Source organism: Lytechinus variegatus, chromosome 12, assembly GCF_018143015.1.
Source record: "Lytechinus variegatus isolate NC3 chromosome 12, Lvar_3.0, whole genome shotgun sequence".
NCBI classification, from domain to species: domain Eukaryota; kingdom Metazoa; phylum Echinodermata; class Echinoidea; order Temnopleuroida; family Toxopneustidae; genus Lytechinus; species Lytechinus variegatus.
Genome location: NC_054751.1, coordinates 12,429,780 through 12,448,905, shown reverse-complemented (window position 1 = coordinate 12,448,905; position 19,126 = coordinate 12,429,780). Strand labels below are relative to the sequence as shown.

Below are 19,126 nucleotides of genomic sequence, written 5' to 3'. Positions count from 1 at the left end.
TAAGTAGGGGTGACTTAATGAACATAATTAATATTACTACATATATTTAATAGCTAATACATATTTTTCCTTTTGTAATTTCTCTATGCTTACAATTTGTCCTGATTTCCAGAAAAAATCTCATATTTTGAAGAGGAAGAAGATTCACCCTAGATGAATTTATATCACCATCTTTATCATTAGTTTGTCTGTGGTGATATGTGCACCTTCTATTTCTCTTATAGAGAATCATCCAATAGATTACTTACAGCATTTTGCAAATTTCCCCTATCAAGAGAGACTCACTGCATTCCATGACTTTTTTTTTAAATCTTGTTCGTGGGGCAACAGAGTTCAGAAGCTGCCCCTAGCATAGATGTGGAGCAAGGAATACCTGATGATGACCAGTCTCAGCCTGCATTACTCTCATCACTACTCACCACTCAAGAAGAAGAAGAGAAGAAGGCTAAGAAAGATGGTGGTCAAGCATCGGTAAATTGATTCCATTTTATACAGATAATGTTATGTTAGTGACGTTCATAGTTGTTGTGTCAGTGATAATGATGATAGTTGTGGTCATGTTAGTGATTGGTGATGATGATGATGATCGTGATGATGGTGGTGGTGGTGGTGATGATGATGATGATGATGACGACGACGATGATGGTGATGATGCATGATGTTGTTTGTGGTGGTGGTCAGATGGAGATGGTAATGATGATGTTCATGATGATAAATGATCTAACCAATAGCATACCATCACATTTTTCTTCCAGGAGGCTGTTACAATAGATGAATTCACCCATATTTTCTCAGATAGCAGTAAGACCACACCCCCTAAGGAACCAGAGAAACAGAAACAGCTCACCACAACCAAAGTCAAAGGTTTGTCTTTTCAATCATTCTGTTTTAAATTCTAGAAAACTAATGTTAATTATGACCACCCCCCCCCCCTTGCAATTTGAGCAATGTCATATATGAAATTTAAATTTTAATGTAGTTATGTCCTGTTTTGTAAAGTGGTGCAAGATGATTTATTTATATATTTATTTGTTTTGATATATTTATAACTGCTTTCACCAGAGATTGATACATTCTTATTTAATATTTTAATATGTGATTGTATTTGCACTTCTAAATCTTTATTCTCAATTCTAAATGTTACCATTTATACCAGAGAAAGTAGATAAATCTTAAATTCTCAGTGATCAGTTCTTTGAATGAATACCATACTAGAAAATCTAAATTCTTGACTGTTTTCAATGCAAATCAGAAACTCGTCATTTTATGACTGTACACAAACTCTGTCTAGTATATGCATTATTCAATTTGAATTCAGTTATCAAAAATTTGATGAATAGGAAAATTTAAATTTCTACAGAGAAGAGTATCTTGCACCTGTGTGAAATTGCTTTCCTGGTCAATGGTAACTTATATTGCCCTTGTGCGATTTCATAAAACATGTACATACTGTGTCTTTCTTGCACCTCAGAGAAACTGAATACATAAAACTCTAATTCATTTCATTAATATATAAATCATTTCCAAGAATCATATCTGTTGAAGCTTTACAAAATATATATTGAGGTAGTCAGTTTGCTTTGTGTACATTTCATGTGAGACTTTTACAATTCTGATATTCTGTTAACACTTTTCAGGCATACTGTATGAACATAGCCCCATCTAATATACAAAGCATAAATTCACATGCTAACTGCCAACTATGATGCACTTTCATATTCAATATCCCCAGCTTAGATTTGATTTTTCATACATTTCTGTTTCAAGAGTTTTTGTCTCACCTGCGAAGCAAAGTGAGACTATAGGCGCCGCTTTTCCGACGGCGGCGGCGGCGTCAACATCAAATCTTAACCTGAGGTTAAAGTTTTGAAATGATGTCATAACTTAGAAAGTATATGGACCTGGTTAATAAAACTTTGCCATAAGGTTAATCAAGTATTACTGAACATCCTATTAGAGTTTCATGTCACATGATCAAGGTCAAAGGTCATTTAGGGTCAATAAACTTAGACCATGTTGGAGGAATCAACATCGAAATCTTAACCCGAGGTTAAGTTTTTGAAATGTCAACATAACTTAGAAAATATATGGACCTAGTTCATGAAACTTGGACATAAGGTTAATCAAGTATCACTGAACATCCTACATGAGGTTCATGTCACATGACCAAGGTCAAAGGTCATTTAGGGTCAATGAACTTTGGCCAAATTGGGGATATCTGTTGATTTCCCCTCATAACTTTGAAAGTTTATGGATCTGATTCATGAAACTTGGACATGATAGTAATCAAGCATCACTGAAAATTTTGTGCAAGTTTGAGGTCTCATGATTAAGGTCAAAGGTCATTTAGGGTCAATGAACTTTGGCCGAATCGGGGGTATCTGTTGAATTACCATCATAACTTTGAAAGTTTATTGGTCTAGTTCATTAAACTTGGACATTAGAGTAATCAAGTATCACTGAACATCCTGTGCGCATTTCAGGTCACATGGCCAAGGTCAAAGGTCAATGAACTTTGGCCGAATTGGGTGTATCTGTTGAATTACCATCATAACTTTGAAAGTTTATGGATCTGATTCATGAAACTTGTACATAAGAGTAATCAAGTATCACTGAACATCCTGTTCGAGTTTCAGGTCACATGATCAAGGTCAAAGGTCATGTAAGGTCAATGAACTTTGGCCATGTTGGGGTTTTTTGTTGAGTAACCATCATATCTCTGTAAGTTTATTGGTCTAGTTCATAAAAAGTGGACATACATGTAAGAGTAACCATGTATCACTGAACATCTTGTGCGAGTTAGAGTAGTATTCAAAGTCAGCACTGCTGCTATATTGAACCGCGTGATGCAGGTGAGACGGCCAGAGGCATTCCACTTGTTATATTTATATGCACATGCTATCCCCATTTTGCTTTTTTTTTAAAGTATGTGTAAATATGCAATCCCAAAGTATATAAATAGTTCATAGTCATGCACAGTACTATACTGGATTATATGAACAATGAATACTAAATTATTTTGTATGCCAAGAGCCGGGATAAGTTCGACCGGCATGGGGGATAATTTAGTACTTGAAGTTCATATATTGTCAAGAATCATTGCTTACAACATGCAATAGACTATAACATACATTTTATGAAACCATTCTTTCTTGATTACATTTGCCTTTCTTACGTAAATTTATGTAGCGTTTAAAATTTCTACATGTGACATACTTTTGATGCCCTAGCTCACATATTTTTTTCTGTGTGCCTTCCCTTGCTGAAATTGAAGGTTAAAATAATAAAAAAAAATGTAATGTAAAATGCATTAAGAGATATATAGTAGTGAACAAGGTGTTTTTATGTTCCTGTACAAGTATGTTTGAAATGAAAACAATAATCGTGAAATAATATGAATAAAGACGCTCTCAAAATTTCTGATAATGAATAGCAAATAGATCAATAAGCAAAAGAGAAATTTATGCAAGGTTTTGTATGGGGTAAAGGTGGTGAATTGGGTATTAATTCTCCATCATCATTTCTCCCCCATCACAGGACTTCAGTTTCAAGATAATTTGACATTTTTCTTGTGAATACCATTGCAATTTGCAGTGATAAATTGAAATTATTAAGGAAAATAGTACTGCAAGTTAAGACTTAACAAAATATGAATAATATTAATGACAACTTACCTTAAAGTAAGTATACCGGTAATATAATAAAAGCTAAGATTGTTTTGGTTTCTTTGGTTTGGTTTTTGAAAACTATAGTGTGGATTATATATTTTTCAATCAGCACAAGTAACTTTTTCCTCTTCTGTAGTATATGTCATGCCACATTTTCATCAAGTAGTTATTTAATCCCCCGTTTGTATGAATGTATATGTGTGTGTGTGTAGATGTGTGTGTGATTTCTCCTTTGTGTGTAACATCACTGTTTATTCACAGTATAGACAAATATCATTTGCATCAAGTGCTGAATTCACAAGACTTATGGATTATACTGCCAATTATATCTCTTTTTAGCTGAAAGCTAAGAAATATAAACTGCAATCTTGTTTATTACTGGTGGATGGCGGTATTAGAGCAATTCCATAAAGTATTCACATCCAACCACTTTATTAGGGATCGACCAGATGAGCATTTCATGAAAGGACTTGTCGGACGTTTTATCCGACAAGTCCCATTTTATCTGACAGTTACCATAGTAACAGTACCTCTCAGCCAATCAACATCAGAGAAAGATGTCAGATCTGACAACTTGTCAGATGAAAATGTTGATGAAACACTCCCCCGAAATGATCACTCTCAATACTCTTGATCTTATGAAAAGTTTAATTTCTCTCAAATGATCTTGGCCTTGGTACATGTTCTTGAAGGGAAGAAAATGATGGAGAAAAAATTTGTGAAAAGGCTAAGCTTGTAGAAAATTGCACACTTGACTTATTAGCCTTTCATCCATATCGGGACTGCTAATGGGTCATGCTTTATCAACATTGATTGTATTTGAAACCCTGCTGGATAATATTCACTTGTTGATTGGTTTTAATCCACATCTTTTGAGTTTTGAGCACTTGATGGAAACGAAAATGAGATAAAACTGTGAGATATGTAGCTCGCTTTGTACTCAGCACCACTGCTTTATCATTGATCAACACACTAATCCCATTATTCATTGGCCCACTACCCCCATCCCACAGACACCCCTACCCTTTCTAAGCTTCTTCTCCCATCCCCCCTGTCAGAAAGTGGAACAACCCCAGACAGAGAAGGAGCAGATGCTGCAGCAGACGAGTCCATTGTAGATGAAGGGGAGGAGATTCTGCCAGAGGTGTGTATGTTTAGATATTTTATAAAAGCATTTCATGTATTATATTACTTTGAAAAAAAGTTGTGTGTGTGTGTGCTTACTGTGCTATGAGCGTATACTTACAAATGATTGATTGAAAATTGTTTCATTCATTGGAACTGTTATTGAATATAAAAAAGGAATTAATAAATACATTGCAACATTCATTCTTAATGGCATTTCATAGATGTTGCCCAACATTGTGTATGCTCTGTATGGATTGCAATTGCTAAGACTTGACACTCGTCCCAATTGCAGAGAGGTTATGCTATAATGTGCATTTAGCAGAATCCACTCAAATTATTGACTGATTCAGTTTATGACTCATTCAAGGCATGAAAAATAAAATGCATTCAAAATTTGATAGCTCATGCCAGAAGTGTAAGCATGTTTTGTGATATGTCGTTGAAAATAATTATCCCTATTGACATTCCTTTACTTGGTCGTATCCTTCACTTTTTTAAAAAGAAAAAGGAAAATGAAACGAAAGAAGATGTTCAAAAAGACGTCCAAAAAGATATTGTCGAAGTTGCACAAGAAAAGCTGACAGAGGAGCCTTCAGCGAAAGCAGCTGGAGATAAGACAACTACAGAGGTTAGGGGCCAACAACCAAGATATTTCAAATTATCATTCACATGCCTAATCAAAACATCTCAATTTTCATTGTTATTAACTTCTAATACCACATTATATACTACATTTTTCCTGGTTATGCATTTCATTCATAGTGTAATCAACTAATAATTGTACATGTACTTCTAGGATACTATGGAATGGGCCTCATTGCAACACTGTTGCTTGCGCTCAGTAATGGCACATTATGAATTTAGTGAAAACAACTGAAATATTCCCAAAATGCAAAAAATATATATATATATATATCCACAGTGGTGCAAAGTGGATACCAGTTTATATTATACTGTACAGCATTTTGGTGCCAAAAGTCACCCAAACAAATTGGGAGATTGTACAGGTTTTTTTCTGGCCAATTCTCTGTTATTATTTCCATGTAGATTGTAAGATATGAGTTATTATGTATCTGTACATGGTTGTTAATTTTAAGAATCTAAAAACTTATAAGGTATGTAACTGATCTGATGTACAAACATTCAAAGACGTAAATGCTTGCCCTTTGCAAGATCAAGATACCTTAAGACTCTGTTGTAAGACAGGTCCCTGAAAGATGTTCTCCATTTTAGGCATGAAAGTGCCCAGCTCTTTGAGCCCAATGTGCAAGATGATACAGGTTAGGTTTCGGGAAAATATTCTTTATACCTAGAGCAAATTATATTTGACAGGCTGATAGTGATCTTCAGCTAATGTCCTCATGTGCATATATTTTATTAGAAAAAAAAATCTAGTTTGTTGATAATCAAGTAAGAGTGATATTTTACATTTTTGATAAAAATTTTCCATCATGGGAGGCAGACTCTGCTGTGCAAAACCTTCTTATTAAAATAAATTAAGTGGTCTGAATACACAGTATACAATGTCTTGTGTACTGAAGGTCCTGAAATTGAAACATCAAGTTCAAAATGTGCTAGTCTTTTGTACTTAAAGGTCAAGTCCACCTCAGAAAAATAGTGATTTGAATCAATAGAGAAAAATCATACAAGCACAATGCTGAAAATTTCATCAAAATCGGATGTAAAATAAGAAAGTTATGACATTTCAAAGTTTCGCTTATTTTCAACAAAATAGTTATATGAACGAGCCAGTTACATCCAAATGAGAGAGTCGATGATGTCACTCACTCACTATTTCTTTTGTTTTTTATTGTTTGAATTATACAATATTTCAATTTTTACGAATTTGACAATTAGGACCTCCTTGCCTGAAGCACAAAATGTTAAAATAATGGAATTCCACGTGTTTAGGGAGGAATGAAGCTTCATTTTACATGACAATGACGAGAAAATCAAAATATTTCATATTTCATATAATTAAATACAAAAGAAATAGTGAGTGATGTCATCAACTCTCTCATTTGGATGTAACTGGCTCGTTCATATAACTATTTTGTTGAAAATAAGCGAAACTTTAAAATGCCATAACTTTCTTATTTTACATCCGATTTTGATGAAATTTTCAGTGTTGTGTTTGTTGAATTTTTCTCTTTTTATTCAAATCAAGTTTTTGTTGGGGTGGACTTGTCCTTTAAGACCCACTTGTTGATCAAAGTTTCAATCAGGGTCTCTGCGTGCAAGCTAAGGGAGACATCTTCTGCACTCCCTCAAAAGAATCTACAAAACGATGCATGCTCTTGGCCATAAATTGCAATTTGCAGAGCAAGGAACAATTTATACACAGTATTCTTTGGATGGGCAGTTTTTCTGGTAACATGGTGATTTTTTTTATCTCATCAAAAGTTGATATCCCCCCCAAAAAAAAAAATCCCCCCAAATTGTTAGACATGCATTTGTTGAGGAAGGCACAACATTTGCAGGGGATTTTTTTTTTATCAAATCATTATAAGTTTTTAATTTCATATTTTAAAATTCTTGAGTATTTTCTTGCCCGTTGTTTGAAGACTCGTATTCACCATATATATTCAGCATGTGCATCTATTTCAAAACTTAACCTAAATAAACTGGGCTATTTTGACACCTAAGAAGACGGGGGGGGCTGAATCAGACCCCCCCCCCCTTATCTTATGATCTTGGCCATCAATCGCGCGATCGCGACAAAAATTAGCACGCGAGTTACCCATGGCATAATCAACAAAACTATTAGATCAAATTCTGAAAAAAAATCTCATTGCCAAATAATTATGCTAATATATGTGTAAAATCAACAGTTTGCTCTAATTAAATGAATAATGCCCCTAAAATGTTAATTTTTGGTTCACAGAGACTTTATTGGGATCTGATCAAATTTACTTTTAAAAAATTTCAACCTCCCATTTATTTTCCTATGTATTTTATTGTTTTCGAAATTTCTTATTTATTTTTGTGTTTTTCAACTTTTTGTTTTTTATTGTTTTTTTCAAAGTTAATTGTTGGGGACTTTATCAGTTTGACCATAAACAAGATGAAATCAATTTATTTTAATTACTTAAAGGAAAAATAATGATACATTTATGAATTTTGGCTCAAAACACTATTTGCATTGGATTTGTACACAATTTCATGTTTTTTATTATTATTTGTTTTGTGTCACCTGTGCCTGGGAGGCGAAAAGCGAACTGAAACACTATGACCCACAGGTCTCTCCTCCCGATATAACTGATCTGGGGGAATGCAGGTGGACCACTACACCGGGGTTTCCCCCTACTCTTATACGAATAGTGCAGTGGGTTCTTAACATGCAAAGGTGGTGACTCTCCTCTACACAGGGCCTCCATTTAACGTCCTATCCGAGGGACAGAGTGTTTTCCATTGTAACTTAGCCTGTATTTATCAAACATGGGAGAGACGTTTACACACAATGCAATGGCTTCAGTCATCCGCCCGGGGTGGACTCGAACTCATGATCTTTGGTTCGACGGGCAGACGCGTTACCGACTGAGCCAACACCGCTCTCTCTTTTAGCAATTTGGGGTCTGCATGCACTTACAAAATGTTGCGTAATTTCGGAACCGCATACCCGGGGTCACAATTTCGGCCTCAAAACTTGTGCGAGACTTGAAAGTAAAAAGTCAGCGAGCAATGCAGTTTTTAAAAAAAATGCGCGGCGGATTTTTCACAAAAAATTATGAGGGGGGACTGATTTAGCCCCCCCCCCCAGTCTTATTAGGGTTAAGTTACTTGTACAAGTAAACAAACATTACACCCTAGTAATATACTAGTATATAGATTACCATTACATTCATTTACTATGTTATAACCCTTACATGTATTGTGTGTTATTTGATATATTGGCCAGTAAATTTCAGATGTGATATTCATGCAAACTTGTATGCATTTGAAAAAAAACTGTTAGATTTGGCTAATTGATACTAACATTCACTATAAAGAGAAAATAAATATCAATAAATACCTCCAGGGTATCAGCACAGATCTTTTTCATTTTGATAAATCTTTCCTCAATTTCATGAATATTTTGAAGGTAATGCCTGTGCCATTTGCATTTTCAGTGACTTCATGCTGGATGCAGTTTGAAGCAAATAATGACTGCTGGTTTTTCAGTCATATTTATAGAAACTCCTCAAAGCAATCTGTATTTTTATTACATTTCGATAAATTGTTATTTGCAATGTTTTACACTTTATCATTTTAACATATCATTTTCGTTGATTCACTCCTGAAGTTAAAAACCAATGAATTTCTCTAATTTCTCTAACTTTTTATATTGTTATTCATTTTTGTACTAATTCAGTATTGATATTTCCAGCCATCCACTATATTTCAGCTTTATTATATTTCTAACATATTTCACGTTGTTGAAATGTCCATTTTGTTCTGTGTTTATTTCATCATATTAAAAAGTATCCACCTCTAGATCAGGCATAGAAGTTGCAGAAATAAAGCAAAGCAACTAGAGTATATTTCCATTTTATCCTGATACCCTCATAAACCTTCAACCAATAGTGCTCTCCATTGTGATTTGTGATAAAGTCTGAAAGGGGGTGATGGTCATAACTAGAATGTAGTCAACATGCTGTTTCATATCTCTTAACTTCCTTTTGTCTTCTTGATCAGCACCACTCCTGGTTCTGTAACACAAAAGTTAGCGATAAATCATATGCTTGATTTTCATGATTGATTGCACATTGTAGTCAATGCAATCAATCATAGAAAAATGTTCTACGATCATTGCTAAGCTTTGTGTTACAGGCCCCTCATCTTGAAATATGGGCCCATTTCATAAAGATTTGCAACTTAGGTAGTATTGCCGTTATTGTGACTCTCGTGGTAACAGAGCCCAACAGCCAAACAAAGTTAAGGTTACCATGGTCGTTATAAGAATGGCAAAGTTATCATGATTGCAAGTCTATATGAAATGATGGCCAACTTATCCCATTAAAGTATAATTTCCCTTGTTCCTCCTAATCCAATATGGAATAGAGAGGGGTTTTTTAACACAATCTCCCTATCATTCCTGCAGCTCTTGGAAGAGAGTAAACCGGATCCTGAAGTTCGTAAAGCTGAGTCTGGAGGAGGCAAGCTCCTTCGATCTCACCATGAACCTCTTGACATGGAGCCTGTATCGCCAGGAACTCAGGGCAAGATAGAGAAGAAGAGAGGGAGGGGTCGTCCTAGCAACGCATCCAGGAAGAGTACTAGGACAAAGACTAGACAGGTTTGTTCAGAGAATTCTGCCAAAAATACACGTATCGGTGAATAAATTGCCTGGCTTTGCATCTTAATTTGTTCTTCATTTTTTATGTGACTATTTCACAAATTCATTGTGAAGTAGCATCATATTTAGAATGCACAAAACTATCAATTTTGATATAAATGGCTAAAACTGCTAGTCATATTTTACAAAATTTAGTTGCCATTGGGACCTTTTATTTGCATGTCAAAAGATTCTGTGCCCTCCTCCAATTCTGAAATTTACTTTTTATAGTGGATTTACTTTTAAGTCTCATTGAAATACTACCTTTGATTAAATACTTGATTAGGTGCTTGGAAAATCGCGGGATTGGGTTAAATACTCTTTCATGCAAACGAAACACTACAAAAGTAGGATGATATCCATGTATATTCAAACAAAAGCATTTTCATTAATCATGATGTTGTGTGGTCACTAAACTGTATACCACAAGATCAAAAGTGTTTTTTTATGGTTTTGTTTCCTGTAGGACGATGATGACGAAGACACAGTGATGAGTTTTGATGATCTCAAAGACGAGACTAGGAGTGATGCTGCTGATTCTGAAGATCACGATAGACCATCAGAGAGTGATGATGCATCTGTTGCCAATTTGCAGACCTCCCTCTATAGTGATTCATTACCAAACAGTCCATCTTCTGTGCCACATAGGTATGTGCTATTCTGCCCTACTTTGGCAAAAGGAAGCAAGTTTCAAAAGTATCATTTATTGTAAATGAGCAATGTGTGTTCGTCACTGCAATTTAACAGCATATTTACTTCAATATCTTTCCATAGAACGATCATTTCTTCCCCAAATTTGGCCTGAACTTGCAACATACATAGGGTGTTTCAGAAACAATAAATAAAATTTGACTGATGTGTCACTTGCTTCGTTTTGCCAAAGTTGGGCAGTGTTGTTTGTGAGTAAAGTGACACCATTGTTTTTCACTAAAAGTGGTCAGTGTCTTCCTCCATGTGTATGCTGTGATTGGTACTTAATTTAACTTCCCACTCGAGTAAACAAAGACAAAAAAGGTTAGGTTATTCATGTCCAACATTGCTAAACTTATCAATTTCTGCATTTTGCCATTGCTGCACATAAAACAACACCAGCATCATGAAAATAAAGAAGTCAATATTCTGAATGGGCAAAAAAATTATGAAAATCCATGTAGATGTTAATTTTTAATCCTGGCTCATACAGTAAACTTTCCAGAAAATGACAACCTCTTGTTGTTGAGCTTGTCTATGAATATAAAACAGATTAAGAGACTCAAAATACAAATTTGTTTTGGATAACTGGTAGTATTGTATTTGAAAGATGTTGTAGTATAAACTTATAAAGGATGCATGGTTTTATCTTGCACTGTACAGGATTATGTGCACTAATGCCAGTAAATGAATGTATCCCAAATGCAGTAAATGAGAGTGCATGGTCATGTATTATAAAAAAAATGTTGCATGCAATAAAATGTACATCAATGTGGATATTACATATACGCTATTATAATCATTCATTTCACATCGTAGTGAAGAGGACCATGCCTATAGACTGTGGAGGAAGGCCATTATGTTGGTATGGAGGGCTGCTGCAAGCCACAAGTAAGTTAATTTTTCACAAACATTTTGTTTACCTGTAGTTTTAAATTTTCTTTACAGTTGGATGAAAAGCTAGAGAATATAGAGTATTGATTTTGTATCCGCATGCACATAGTAACACATTGCCTAGTGGAATGAGTACTTTCTGTACAAAATCAAATGGAATTGCTGAACTCGGTATTCAATGGGTTAATATCAGTAGTGAGATTAGGGATTATAAATGCATTTCTTGGGAAACACTTTTGATTAGTATTCAGTAGTATTAGGATTCAATGGGTTACTGTCAGTAGTGAGATTAGAGATAGCAAATTCCTTTATTGGGAAACTATTGATTGAAAATGATGTCAGTCCCTTCACCACATGCATCATGATCCAGCTGGCTGGATTCAATTCCATTGTCTTTTTACAAGTTCACCCATGCATGAGTGCACCTAACTTCTGAAGGTTTCCATGGTGAAGAAGAATAGTGTAACAGGTTTCACAGAACACCATGTCTATCTTGGGTGAATGTTGGTCTTGAGAAGGACCACCCAAAGTCTTGGATGGTAATATTAGCCCAAGAAAGATACAGTTGAGGCCAAAAGTTTAAGTATATTTCGGATGGATTTTACTTTAAAGAAAAAGAGTGATATTTGTGCCGAATGTATTCTGTTGTTTGTTATTATATTTTCAAACATCGTTTCATAGAAATGTATAAATGTCACATCTATGAATTATTTTACATTTTCTATCATGATATGTCACCACTGATAAAAAAAAGTGTAATCTGGAATGTTTGTGTTGAGAAGTAATGAGCACAAATATGAAAGGTTTTTGTCAAGTTTTTATTGTAAATTTGTCTGAAATATATAGATTTTTTGGGAAAAATGATACCTAAATATTTTCCAGCTCCTGATGACAAAGCAATGTGGTGAAGGGGCATGACATACTCATTTGTTTGATATCAAATTTGTCATGATAGCACACATATCGTATAAGATACAGTAAAATTTATGTTTGGCTAGTGTCATTTTTTCTTTTAATTTCTGGGTGTATGTAAACCTGACTTCAACTGTACATGATGTTCTGTGAAACCTGCTACACTATGAGTGCACCTGTTTACAATTGATAATCCAAGTGGGTTGTCTTACTGAGAGGCAAATACTTGAAATGTTAGGGTTCTTGATATGTATTGAAATATTTGTTGAGAGGATGCAAGGAAGTTCTTCAGCAGTTTTCGTTGTCATTGTAAGTTTTTCTTGTAATGTTACAAAGAAATTTTGTACATGTTTTCCGGAAACAATTGCTAGCGGTTTGTAGGACAGTCATAAGTCTTTCCAAATGGTTGTAAGACATTGTTGTTGAATTTCTGCTGATTTGCCAATGCTATCAACCAGATGGCACCTGTATAAAATTGTCCCTCTGAGGAAAGTTTCCATTGACTGTTTATAAACATCTGTTTCAAAACACTTCGCTGATAACTTTAGATTTAGCAATTTAACCTTAAGCGTTTGCTGCTCTTGTCAGAAAAGTTGTTGAATCCAAAACATCACTACAATTACAAGCATTCATTCCAAAGTGAGATACACTTTTTATATTTTCCTACTGATGATTAGGACCATAATGTTTAATCCTGTATTTAATTACCCGAAAATGCAAATTATGTATCATCATATAATCAAGAATCTCCTTTACAACTGTGCTCCACATTTTTGTCTTTAGTTCTTTAAAAATAAATCCAGAAAAGTTTGTGTTCATGGTACAAAGGCAAAATATGTGAAGGGGGTGTCCACAGTTAGTAGTAAGATGTGATTAACTCTTTGAACCATGAAGTAATTGCATATATAAAGATTATAGGCAAAATTAAGGAATTGACATTTGAAATCAATGATCTTCTATTCTCATGATTTGAGCCCAGCCATGTAAGCGGCACCTTACTCCGCTAGTAATCTACCTGGTCCGGCTGGTGTTGTGTAGCTTCCTGTGCTAACGATAATCTCAAATTTGTCTCAAAATCACTACTTTGATTGAAGTAAAATTCAACTTACGCATAGTCCGTATACGACTCACCTTGTATTATCGCACTAGGCCCCTTGGTAGGGTAGCATATTTTGGGTCATTTTTTTATGCTAAAACCTTATAAATGAAAGTTAATAGTCAACAAAATAATAAACTGAAGTTATCAACTGAATTCTGTAAAATGAAGTAATTTTTAAATGGTCATCTGATATCTTTAACCCTTTCTTTTTTAATCATGTGACTTGAAGCCAGTATTCTGGCTTTTCGGGTTCAAAGGGTGAAATCAGGCAATGAAAAATTTATAAATTAGAATGATATTGTTTATTTTATTAGTCCTTCACTCCACTTTCCATGCAATTCACAACAAATTAAATTGTAATGCTATCTCTCATTATAAATCCATATAAACAGTAATCATACATGACTATCTTCAAATAAATATTCATAAGTGCAATGAAGCTGGTGGGTGTTTTCATGAAGTTTTTTGTGTCAGTTGCGAATGCTTATTTGCAGAACCGATGATCCTTTCTTGTGCAATATGATATATCCATGTGTAGCTTGGCACTTATTTAACATGTTCTAGTTGTGCATAGAATTGTATGTAAAGTCGCATGTAGCTTTACAAACAGCTTTATGAAACACCATACAGTGGTAGGATATTTGCTCCTGTGACAATTGTTCAGGGCTTTATTTTGTCTAAGACATGGGGATAGGGTTTAAATAGGGTCTAATGTTGGGTTTGGAGTGAGGTTTAGGGTAAGGTTTAGTGTTTAATCAAGGGCTGAAGTTAGTGATTCATTTACGTGTAGTGTGTACAATTTATAGTGGAGAAATTGTGATTGAACAGTATACCCCCGGTATATATGGACTACCAAAGGGAGACAAAAATAAATCTTTATGAGCAAATGTTCTTTCTGCAAGTTATGTTTCAATAGAGATTACTTTTTTACAGAAATAAAACTTGTGGTTTCTATAGAGAGTTTGTTGCAAAAGCAGGTTAACTGTAAATGTACAGTATATAATCACGTGTTCTCTGAACATCTGTCCCTCACTTTTGTATAGGTACGCAAGTGTGTTCCTCCACCCTGTTACAGAGGACATTGCTCCAGGTTACTGCAGTATTGTTCACCAGCCAATGGACCTTATCACTATCAAGAAGAAGATAGAGAATGGAACGATCCGGACAACCGAGGCCTTCCATCGAAACATCTTGATCATGTTTCAGAATGCAATCATGTATAATAGCTCAGACCATGATGTACACAACATGGCAGTCAGTATGCAGAATGATGTCATTAGCTTTATAGAGGTGAGAAAATTGAAAATGTTGAATGTTTTGAAAAGAATATGTTGAATGTGAATTCCTTATGGTGAAAGCCTCCAATATTTATAACAAAATGAGATTGTAGACTTTCAATCTAGACAGTTACCTGTAATTGAAAAAAAAATAGAATATGCACACCATTTTTGTCTCACCTGCATAGCAGAGTGAGACTATAGGCGCCGCTTTTCCGACGGCGGCGGCAACGGCGGCGGCGGCGTCAACATCAAATCTTAACCTGAGGTTAAGTTTTTGAAATGACATCATAACTTAGAAAGTATATGGACCTAGTTCATGAAACGTGGCCATAAGGTTAATCAAGTATTACTGAACATCCTATTAGAGTTTCATGTCACATGACCAAGGTCAAAGGTCATTTAGGGTCAATGAACTTAGACCATGTTGGAGGAATCAACATCGAAATCTTAACCTGAGGTTAAGTTTTTGAAATGTCATCATAACTTAGAAAATATATGGACCTAGTTCATGAAACTTGGACATAAGGTTATTCAATTATCACTGAACATCCTGCGTGAGTTTTATGTCACATGACCAAGGTCAAAGGTCATTTAGGGTCAATGAACTTTGGCCGAATTGGGGGTATCTGTTGAATTCCCATCATAACTTTGAAAGTTTATGGGTCTGATTCATGAAACATGGACATAAGAGTAATCAAGTATCACTGAACATCCTGTGCGAGTTTCAAGTCACATGATCAAGGTCAGAGGTCATGTAAGGCCAATGAACATTGGCCATGTTGGGTTTTTTGTTGAATAACCATCATATCTCTGTAAGTTTATTGGTCTAGTTCATAAAAAGTGGACATAAGAGTAACCATGTATCACTGAACATCTTGTGCGAGTTAGAGTAGTATTCAAAGTCAGCACTGCTGCTATATTGAACCGCGTGATGCAGGTGAGACGGCCAGAGGCATTCCACTTGTTATTATAAGTAAAGTGCTAATTGTAAAACTTGCCATGTATCCTTGAAATGTGAATGTTTTTATACAAAACCAGTTCCTGGTTAACACGTGAAATATTACCATTTTATTTTAAATGATTTTTTTTTTTCCAACAGGAATTCATTTCAACCCAATTAATGGTACAGCAACCAGACTCTTCTAAGGTTTTAAGAGGAAGAGATACCATGGCTAGGAGGTCAGATGTCGGCACAAAGGTTAGTAGCATATTCATAGTTTCATAGTTTCAATATGTATGGTAGCCCTGAAGAGAACTGTTTATCATTTTTATATAAAATAGAAAGGAAAATTAAGTTCTTGAAATAATCCAAATTATGAAACCTACCTTTTGTGTGAAATAGTCTTCAATTCATTACAAGCAATAGAGATTGTTCTGCTCAGGATAGTGTTCATAATCAGAAACCTGGATGATTTGAAAATTTCATGGATGGAGACAGTCCTCTTAACATTGTTATATCTAGTTTCTATTATCAAGAGGCTTATTCATTGAAACTTTCCTCAACTATGGAAAGCACGCATCAATATAATTTTTTATTCATTTTCTGTGTTTGAGTATAAGGCTTTTAAGAGAAGAGTTAATTATTATACTGTAGAATGCTTATTGATCTGAATGCTGTGTTTTGCTTATAAAAGGAAAGTGTCACATGCCAAGTAAATCAACAGTTTTCTTGGAAAAAAGTTGCGGATTCCTGTTTTTTTCTTTCTGTAAATATATGTTTAACTTTGTTGAATATTCTTCATTTTACAATTTGTCATGTCATGTCACTTAACAGTGGTAAAGTAGTCCAAAGTTTTAAATCCTTATTTGTCCCTAATGAATGGGGATGGCGGGATTAGTCTTGCACTCGCTGCTATCCCCTCCACCCCCTCCCTCCACTTTGCGCTGGCTGACCTTCTTTTCCCGAAACCAGCAGAATGCAGATTAGTGCCTGCATCGTTCCTTTATGGGACTTATTCAATATAGATACCTCGCTCACCGGCGTGTCCAAGAGATTGCATGATCTGTGACATCAAGGAATAGTAAATTTTCTTCAGTGGGCATTTCATTTTCATCATCATTGCGAAATAATGAGAATATGTTTGGTCACATGATGCAATTTAAACCAAATAGCACACAGGATTTAATTCATGTAGGATATATGAATTATGATATTCATATAATAAAATACAAAAGATATAGTGAGTGGGTGATGTCATCAGTCTTTTCATTTGCATACCGACCACCGACCAGGACGTGCATATACATGTAACTGTTTTGTGAAATTAAGCAAAACTTTTAATTGTAAAACTTTCTTATTTCACATCTGATTTTGATGAAATTTTCAAATCACCTTTTGTTGGGGTTGACTTGTCCTTTAAAAGTCTTTCTTTTTTTTCTCTCTCATTTGTTTTTTTTAATGTAGGATGAGGAAGGTAAAGCAAGGCGTAGTTCAACTGATCACCAGGAGACAAGTGGGAAGAAGAGGAGGACGAGAGCTGATGAATATTAGACATTTTTTTACCTCATATGGACACAATCTGCTTCTTCTTGAAGAAGCAACTATTTCTGTGAATATGGTGGAAATGTCAAATGAGGAAAGAAAACAAATAGGTCATCTACATCTCACTTGGAGACAAATGTAGTGAAAGTGAAGGACAGGAGTTGAAGATTATTCAAATTTATTAATGTCTGTACATGGACACTCTACCATTCATTTATCAATGTATCTCTCACATTATCCCTAATACTTCAGTATTTACTTCAGAAGATCTATTTAGCAACTGCTTTGTCGTTCAATGTAGAAGTTTCATCGTACATTTATATTTCGTGTGCATATATTTGGTCGTGAGAAGGACCATCCACACTCAATGTTTCAGCACATATTTATGTGCCATCTTCATGAGAATGAGCGAAGCAGGCAGTATATATACTTCAACAGTCCCGTATGCACAGAGCTTTGATTGGTTATGAAAAGTGACTGGTTCATAGGCAATGATTTCTCTTCTTTTTTTTGGGGGGGGGGGGGGGGAAGGCGGGACGAGATGGCCTCTCCCAAAGGCTCCTGTACAAACTTCAAGGATGTGGTATTCCCCTGGAATCATAGCAAATGTACCGGTGCATCGCTATCTGTTGGAATCTTGGTACAAATCACACTCATCCCCCCTTTCCTTCTTCAAAGGAAAGAATGATTTTGTTTTCTTTCTCCAAGATATCTCCTCTCTCATTAGAGATGCAGTTGAAGAATATATTATGGAAAGCATGTTATGTTTTCTGAAGAGTAAATCGAGTAAAGCGATCACAAGTTTAAAAGAACAAAGTTGTTATTGTCTATCCATTTGAATTTATATCACCTTCCTCTGTGACTTGGCTGGACACTATTTAACAATCTAATCGGATCTGTATTCCTAGGGGTAACATCATTATTGTGTTGCTTCTATTGATTGATATACCCGTTCCATAGTCAAAAAACGCACTGCCCTTTTTATTTTATGATTATAGATAAATGCCTCAGAATAGTCATAATAGATCAATGGCACAATCATATCATCTTCATCTTTTACAAATGTGCATTAAAACTTTCTCAATGCAGTATTTGTAATATAGCACATGATCATTAAATATCTTCATGTGCTTTCAAGCATACAAAGAAATGTCACATTGCTTGGTAAGATATATAATAGGGAACCAGGAGCTCGTTGGTTGAATCATTTGAAGTAGGTGCTTAATGGGGTATTCATGTGTTAGAGAATGAGTCATTTATATTGATTTTCTGGGACCTAGATGTGACAGCACCATCTTAATTCATCAAAAGAAATATTGATTATTCATGTAATTGTGTGATCACAATAGAATTGGGATCTAGGTCCTGCTCAAGGCTTAGGGACTGACCACACAATTGATCTTAAATTTGGCTGTACACTGTGGTAACTGTAATAATTGCTATAAAAAGAAAAGTTTTACAATCATTTTTTTTTATGCTTTGTATTATCGACACCAGGGCCCTGTAACAAGCCATCAGCGGCCAAATAGAAATCGATCTGTACTCTGGTACATTGATCATGTTGAATAATTCTTTGTACTAGTATTGATTGCATCAGTTCGTACATCACCTTTGTATAAAGTTTGTGTTCTTTTGTATTAAAAGTGAGAATGTTCACGA

At 35.0% G+C, this 19,126-nt stretch overlaps 1 protein-coding gene across 7 annotated transcripts in view; it reads left to right on the top strand.

Annotated features, from left to right (window-relative positions):
• The window catches only part of LOC121424641 (bromodomain-containing protein 8-like), a 35,388-nt gene extending 16,262 nt beyond the window's left edge, over positions 1-19,126 (top strand). For 3 of the 7 annotated variants that reach the window (XM_041620359.1, XM_041620357.1, XM_041620358.1), the window contains exons 7-16: positions 331-471; positions 756-864; positions 4,682-4,812; positions 5,293-5,424; positions 9,877-10,071; positions 10,577-10,758; positions 11,620-11,691; positions 14,749-14,995; positions 16,085-16,183; positions 17,390-19,126. In XM_041620359.1, the coding sequence (XP_041476293.1) occupies positions 331-471; positions 756-864; positions 4,682-4,812; positions 5,293-5,424; positions 9,877-10,071; positions 10,577-10,758; positions 11,620-11,691; positions 14,749-14,995; positions 16,085-16,183; positions 17,390-17,476 (1,395 nt within the window). In that variant the 3' untranslated portion in view covers positions 17,477-19,126. The remainder of the gene's footprint in view (positions 1-330; positions 472-755; positions 865-4,681; positions 4,813-5,292; positions 5,425-9,876; positions 10,072-10,576; positions 10,759-11,619; positions 11,692-14,748; positions 14,996-16,084; positions 16,184-17,389) is intronic. The other 4 variants (XM_041620363.1, XM_041620362.1, XM_041620360.1 and 1 more) reach the window with 3 other exon arrangements.